General features: G+C 44.7%; 1 protein-coding gene across 1 annotated transcript in view; it reads left to right on the forward strand.

Moving 5' to 3' along the window:
- dlat (dihydrolipoamide S-acetyltransferase (E2 component of pyruvate dehydrogenase complex)) overlaps window positions 1–7,500 on the forward strand; it is an 18,622-nt gene that overhangs the window by 6,283 nt on the left and 4,839 nt on the right. Inside the window, exons 5-8 of the mRNA XM_084449383.1 lie at window positions 31–157; window positions 402–589; window positions 6,784–6,922; window positions 7,362–7,429. Of these exons, the coding sequence (XP_084305509.1) occupies window positions 31–157; window positions 402–589; window positions 6,784–6,922; window positions 7,362–7,429 (522 nt within the window). The remainder of the gene's footprint in view (window positions 1–30; window positions 158–401; window positions 590–6,783; window positions 6,923–7,361; window positions 7,430–7,500) is intronic.

Genomic DNA, 7,500 nt, shown 5'->3' on the forward strand with positions numbered 1-7,500 from the left:
TGTGTGTGTGCGTGTGTGTGTGTGTGTTAGATCAATTTACCGGCCCTCTCCCCCACCATGACGATGGGCACAGTGCAGCGCTGGGAGAAGAAGGTCGGGGAGAAGCTCTCAGAAGGAGACCTGCTGGCGGAGATCGAGACGGACAAGGCCACCATCGGTCAGCGCCAACACACACACACACACACACACACACACACACACACACAACACTATATACCAGATACACACTCCGCTCACAGCTCACTGTCCCACATCCACTGTAACTGACGTGTGTGTGTGTGTGTGTGCGCGCGTGTGTGCGCGTGTGTGTGTGCGTGTATGCGCTGCGTGTGTGCACGCGTGTGTGTGTGTGCGTGCGTGTGTGCGCGTGTGTGCGCGTGTGTGTGCGTGTGTGTGTGCAGGGTTCGAGGTGCAGGAGGAGGGCTACCTAGCGAAGATCATGGTTCCTGAGGGAACCCGCGACGTTCCCCTGGGGGCGCCGCTCTGCATCATCGTGGAGAAGGAGAGCGACATCGCCGCCTTCAACGACTACGTAGAGACCGGCGTGGCCGAGGTCGCGGCCCCGCCCCCAGCCCCGCCCCCAGCACCGGTAACACACACACACACACGTTCAAATAGTTTTAATTGGCATTGACATACTGTACACAGTAAATATTTCAAAAGCAGGTTAACAAAACATAAAACAAAAACAATTCATGATGACGAGCAAAAACACACCAATCAATCAATCAATCAATCAATCAATCAATCAAACAACTTATGTACTAGAACTTCATTGACAACAAGTGTTCTGTTGGTGTGGCAGGATGAATCATAATTGGGTGCTAGTGGGGCATTCTGTCCTGATGTACAGTATTAAATCATAATTGGGTACTAGTTCTCATGCTGTCCTGGTATACAGTATTAAATCATAATTGGGTACTAGTTCTCATGCTGTCCTGGTATACAGTATTAAATCATAATTGGGTGCTAGTTCTCATGCTGTCCTGATATACAGTATTAAATCATAATTGGGTGCTAGTTCTCATGCTGTCCTGATGTACAGTATTAAATCATAATTGGCTGCTAGTTCTCATGCTGTCCTGGTATACAGTATTAAATCATAATTGGGTGCTAGTTCTCATGCTGTCCTGATGTACAGTATTAAATCATAATTGGGTGCTAGTTCTCATGCTGTCCTGATATACAGTATTAAATCATAATTGGGTGCTAGTTCTCATGCTGTCCTGATATACAGTATTAAATCATAATTGGGTGCTAGTTCTCATGCTGTCCTGATGTACAGTATTAAATCATAATTGGGTACTAGTTCTCATGCTGTCCTGATACTGTGTACAGTATTAAATCATAATTGGGTGCTAGTTCTCATGCTGTCCTGATATACAGTATTAAATCATAATTGGGTGCTAGTTCTCATGCTGTCCTGATGTACAGTATTAAATCATAATTGGGTACTAGTTCTCATGCTGTCCTGATACTGTGTACAGTATTAAATCATAATTGGGTGCTAGTTCTCATGCTGTCCTGATATACAGTATTAAATCATAATTGGGTGCTAGTTGTCATGCTGTCCTGATATACAGTATTAAATCATAATTGGGTGCTAGTTCTCATGCTGTCCTGATGTACAGTATTAGCCCGTTGTTCTGGAGAGCTCAGGGCACCGACTCTTGGGAACTTGACAAACTGATGTCTGATGTTTTCATGGTTTTTACAGGAAGTACTCCAGGTCTCCACCTCTCGCTCTGAGTCACATCACACTGTAAATAATACGCCGTTCAAACTCTGAATCTGAATCTCAGTACGGCATTCACTCTCTCTGAATCTGAATCTCAGTACGGCATTCACTCTCTCTGAATCTGAATCTCAGTACGGCCAATCACTCTCTCTGAATCTGAATCTGAATCTCAGTACGCCATTCACTCTCTCTCAATCTGAATCTGAATCCATTCACTCTTGCATGGCCACCTTGCATGAACAATAAAAAGGAAAGAGGATGATAAAACGGAGCACTGTGAAATCACTCACACAGTAGTCTCTCATAGCCAGATCTATCACTCACACAGTAGTCTCTCATAGCCAGATCTATCACTCACACAGTAGTCTCTCATAGCCAGATCTATCACTCACACAGTAGTCTCTCATAGCCAGATCTATCACTCACACAGTAGTCTCTCATAGATCTATCACTCACACAGTAGTCTCTCATAGATCTATCACTCACACAGTAGTCTCTCATAGCCAGATCTATCACTCACACAGTAGTCTCTCATCACCAGATCTATCACTCACACAATAGTCTCTCATAGACAGATCTATCTCCACACAGTAGTCTCTCATAGCCAGATCTATCACTCACACAGTAGTCTCTCATAGACAGATCTATCACCCACACAGTAGTCTCTCATAGATCTATCACTCACACAGTAGTCTCTCATAGCCAGATCTATCACTCACACAGTAGTCTCTCATAGACAGATCTATCACTCACACAGTAGTCTCTCATAGACAGATCTATCACTCACACAGTAGTCTCTCATAGATCTATCACTCACACAGTAGTCTCTCATAGATCTATCACTCACACAGTAGTCTCTCATAGATCTATCACTCACACAGTAGTCTCTCATAGCCAGACCTATCACTCACACAGTAGTCTCTCATAGATCTATCACTCACACAGTAGTCTCTCATAGCCAGATCTATCACTCACACAGTAGTCTCTCATAGACAGATCTATCACTCACACAGTAGTCTCTCATAGCCAGATCTATCACTCACACAGTAGTCTCTCATAGATCTATCACTCACACAGTAGTCTCTCATAGACAGATCTATCACTCACACAGTAGTCTCTCATAGCCAGATCTATCACTCACACAGTAGTCTCTCATAGCCAGACCTATCACTCACACAGTAGTCTCTCATAGACAGACCTATCACTCACACAGTAGTCTCTCATAGACAGATCTATCACTCACACAGTAGTCTCTCATAGACAGATCCATCACTCACACAGTAGTCTCTCATAGACAGATCTATCACTCACACAGTAGTCTCTCATAGATCTATCACTCACACAGTAGTCTCTCATAGATCTATCACTCACACAGTAGTCTCTCATAGATCTATCACTCACACAGTAGTCTCTCATAGCCAGACCTATCACTCACACAGTAGTCTCTCATAGCCAGATCTATCACTCACACAGTAGTCTCTCATAGATCTATCACTCACACAGTAGTCTCTCATAGATCTATCACTCACACAGTAGTCTCTCATAGATCTATCACTCACACAGTAGTCTCTCATAGCCAGATCTATCACTCACACAGTAGTCTCTCATAGACAGATCTATCACTCACACAGTAGTCTCTCATAGATCTATCACTCACACAGTAGTCTCTCATAGACAGACCTATCACTCACACAGTAGTCTCTCATAGACAGATCTATCACTCACACAGTAGTCTCTCATAGACAGATCTATCACTCACACAGTAGTCTCTCATCATAGCCAGATCTATCACTCACACAGTAGTCTCTCATAGACAGATCATCACTCACACAGTAGTCTCTCATAGCCAGATCTATCACTCACACAGTAGTCTCTCATAGACAGATCATCACTCACACAGTAGTCTCTCATAGACAGATCATCACTCACACAGTAGTCTCTCATAGACAGACCTATCACTCACACAGTAGTCTCTCATAGCCAGATCTATCACTCACACAGTAGTCTCTCATAGATCTATCACTCACACAGTAGTCTCTTATAGACAGATCTATCACTCACACAGTAGTCTCTCATAGATCTATCACTCACACAGTAGTCTCTCATAGCCAGACCTATCACTCACACAGTAGTCTCTCATAGCCAGATCTATCACTCACACAGTAGTCTCTCATAGATCTATCACTCACACAGTAGTCTCTCATAGATCTATCACTCACACAGTAGTCTCTCATAGCCAGATCTATCACTCACACAGTAGTCTCTCATAGACAGATCTATCACTCACACAGTAGTCTCTCATAGACAGATCTATCACTCACTCAGTAGTCTCTCATAGACAGATCTATCACTCACACAGTAGTCTCTCATAGACAGATCTATCACTCACACAGTAGTCTCTCATAGATCTATCACTCACACAGTAGTCTCTCATAGATCTATCCCTCACACAGTAGTCTCTCATAGATCTATCACTCACACAGTAGTCTCTCATAGATCTATCACTCACACAGTAGTCTCTCATAGCCAGATCTATCACTCACACATTAGTCTCTCATAGATCTATCACTCACACAGTAGTCTCTCATAGATCTATCACTCACACAGTAGTCTCTCATAGATCTATCACTCACACAGTAGTCTCTCATAGATCTATCACTCACACAGTAGTCTCTCATAGATCTATCACTCACACAGTAGTCTCTCATAGATCTATCACTCACACAGTAGTCTCTCATAGATAGATCTATCACTCACACAGTAGTCTCTCATAGACAGATCTATCACTCACACAGTAGTCTCTCATAGATCTATCACTCACACAGTAGTCTCTCATAGATCTATCACTCACACAGTAGTCTCTCATAGATCTATCACTCACACAGTAGTCTCTCATAGATCTATCACTCACACAGTAGTCTCTCATAGACAGATCTATCACTCACACAGTAGTCTCTCATCACCAGATCTATCACTCACACAGTAGTCTCTCATAGCCAGATCTATCACTCACACAGTAGTCTCTCATAGCCAGATCTATCACTCACACAGTAGTCTCTCATAGCCAGATCTATCACTCACACAGTAGTCTCTCATAGATCTATCACTCACACAGTAGTCTCTCATAGATCTATCACTCACACAGTAGTCTCTCATAGACAGATCTATCACTCACACAGTAGTCTCTCATAGATCTATCACTCACACAGTAGTCTCTCATAGATCTATCACTCACACAGTAGTCTCTCATAGATCTATCACTCACACAGTAGTCTCTCATAGACAGATCTATCACTCACACAGTAGTCTCTCATAGATCTATCACTCACACAGTAGTCTCTCATAGATCTATCACTCACACAGTAGTCTCTCATAGATCTATCACTCACACAGTAGTCTCTCATAACCAGATCTATCACTCACACAGTAGTCTCTCATAGATCTATCACTCACACAGTAGTCTCTCATAGATCTATCACTCACACAGTAGTCTCTCATAGATCTATCACTCACACAGTAGTCTCTCATAGATCTATCACTCACACAGTAGTCTCTCATAGATCTATCACTCACACAGTAGTCTCTCATAGCCAGATCTATCACTCACACAGTAGTCTCTCATAGATCTATCACTCACACAGTAGTCTCTCATAGATCTATCACTCACACAGTAGTCTCTCATAGCCAGATCTATCACTCACACAGTAGTCTCTCATAGCCAGATCTATCACTCACACAGTAGTCTCTCATAGATCTATCACTCACACAGTAGTCTCTCATAGATCTATCACTCACACAGTAGTCTCTCATAGCCAGATCTATCACTCACACAGTAGTCTCTCATAGCCAGATCTATCACTCACACAGTAGTCTCTCATAGACAGATCTATCACTCACACAGTAGTCTCTCATAGATCTATCACTCACACAGTAGTCTCTCATAGATCTATCACTCACACAGTAGTCTCTCATAGCCAGATCTATCACTCACACAGTAGTCTCTCATAGCCAGATCTATCACTCACACAGTAGTCTCTCATAGACAGATCTATCACTCACACAGTAGTCTCTCATAGCCAGATCTATCACTCACACAGTAGTCTCTCATAGATCTATCACTCACACAGTAGTCTCTCATAGATCTATCACTCACACAGTAGTCTCTCATAGCCAGATCTATCACTCACACAGTAGTCTCTCATAGACAGATCTATCACTCACACAGTAGTCTCTCATAGACAGATCTATCACTCACACAGTAGTCTCTCATAGACAGACCTATCACTCACACAGTAGTCTCTCATAGATCTATCACTCACACAGTAGTCTCTCATAGATCTATCACTCACACAGTAGTCTCTCATAGATCTATCACTCACACAGTAGTCTCTCATAGACAGACCTATCACTCACACAGTAGTCTCTCATAGATCTATCACTCACACAGTAGTCTCTCATAGATCTATCACTCACACAGTAGTCTCTCATAGACAGATCTATCTCTGGCTATGAGACAGCTATTCTGCAATAGGGGGGAAAAAACACAGTATTTCTTTAAACCAATCACAGTCGTCTTGGGCGGAGCCAGCCCCTGACGCAGCGACGGTGCTCTTGCAAAATAGTCTGGATCAAATCTGATTGGGCCCGAATCTGATTAATTCGCTTGCCACTGATTGGGCAGTGTGACAACAAATGACAAGGTTTATTGCCAAAACCTACATCCGTTGAGTCGGACTACTCACCCAGTAATACCAATGTTATCTACACCTCAGGAGCACTGACACCAGCTTAAGGTGTGACTACAGTCCTCAGGTTTGAAAGTTTGCATTTGATCTTCATGGTTTTTAGATCCAAAGACTCACATTTCAGCTTTGCATTGAGCAGGAGAGAGTTGTTTACCATCCAACCAGGCCTCACGCTCTCAAACACAGTTGCACACACATCGATCATTTCTCCTGTGTTCACTGCACACGGGCGCTTCCCTTGGATCCATGATGCCGGTGGGTAGGATGGTGTGTAATCGGTGTGTGTGTTGTGTGTTGAAGGCAGCAGCCCCTAGCCCCGCCCCCGCCGTCCCTAGCCCCGCCCCTGCTGCCCCAGCACCGAGGAAGGGGCGTGTGTTCGTCAGTCCCCTGGCCAAGAAGCTGGCGGCAGACAAGGGCATCGACCTGGCCCAGGTTACTGGTGAGTTCACACCTGGCCACACCCTCTCCACAGCTGGCCACACCCTCTCCACACCTGGCCACACCCTCTCCACATCTGGCCCACTCATCCAGGTCTCCTGTCTTGGTCTGGTCTCTCTGTCTCTGACCTGGTCTGGTCTCTCTGACCTGGTCTGGTCTCTCTGTCCCTGGCCTGGTCTCTCTCTCTCTCTGACCTGGTCTGGTCTCTCTGACCTGGTCTGGTCTCTCTGACCTGGTCTGGTCTCTCTGTCTCTAACCTGTTCTGGTCTCTCTCTCTCTGACCTGGTCTGGTCTCTCTCTCTCTGACCTGGTCTGGTCTCTCTCTCTCTGGTCTGGTCTGGTCTCTCTCTCTCTGACCTGGTCTGGTCTCTCTGTCCCTGACCTGGTCTGGTCTCTCTCTCTCTCCCTGACCTGGTCTGGTCTGTCTCTTCTCTCTTCAGGCACCGGCCCTGATGGTCGGGTCACCAAGAAGGACATTGAGAGCTTCGTCCCTCCCAAGGCAGCTCCCGTGAGTCAGCATGGCTGCTCTGTGGACTAATCACACATGTTCCGCTACATTTGGAAGAGTGCATTTTCATT

This window comes from Borostomias antarcticus, assembly GCF_949987555.1.
Source record: "Borostomias antarcticus genome assembly, chromosome: 15".
Taxonomy (NCBI): Eukaryota; Metazoa; Chordata; class Actinopteri; order Stomiiformes; family Stomiidae; genus Borostomias; species Borostomias antarcticus.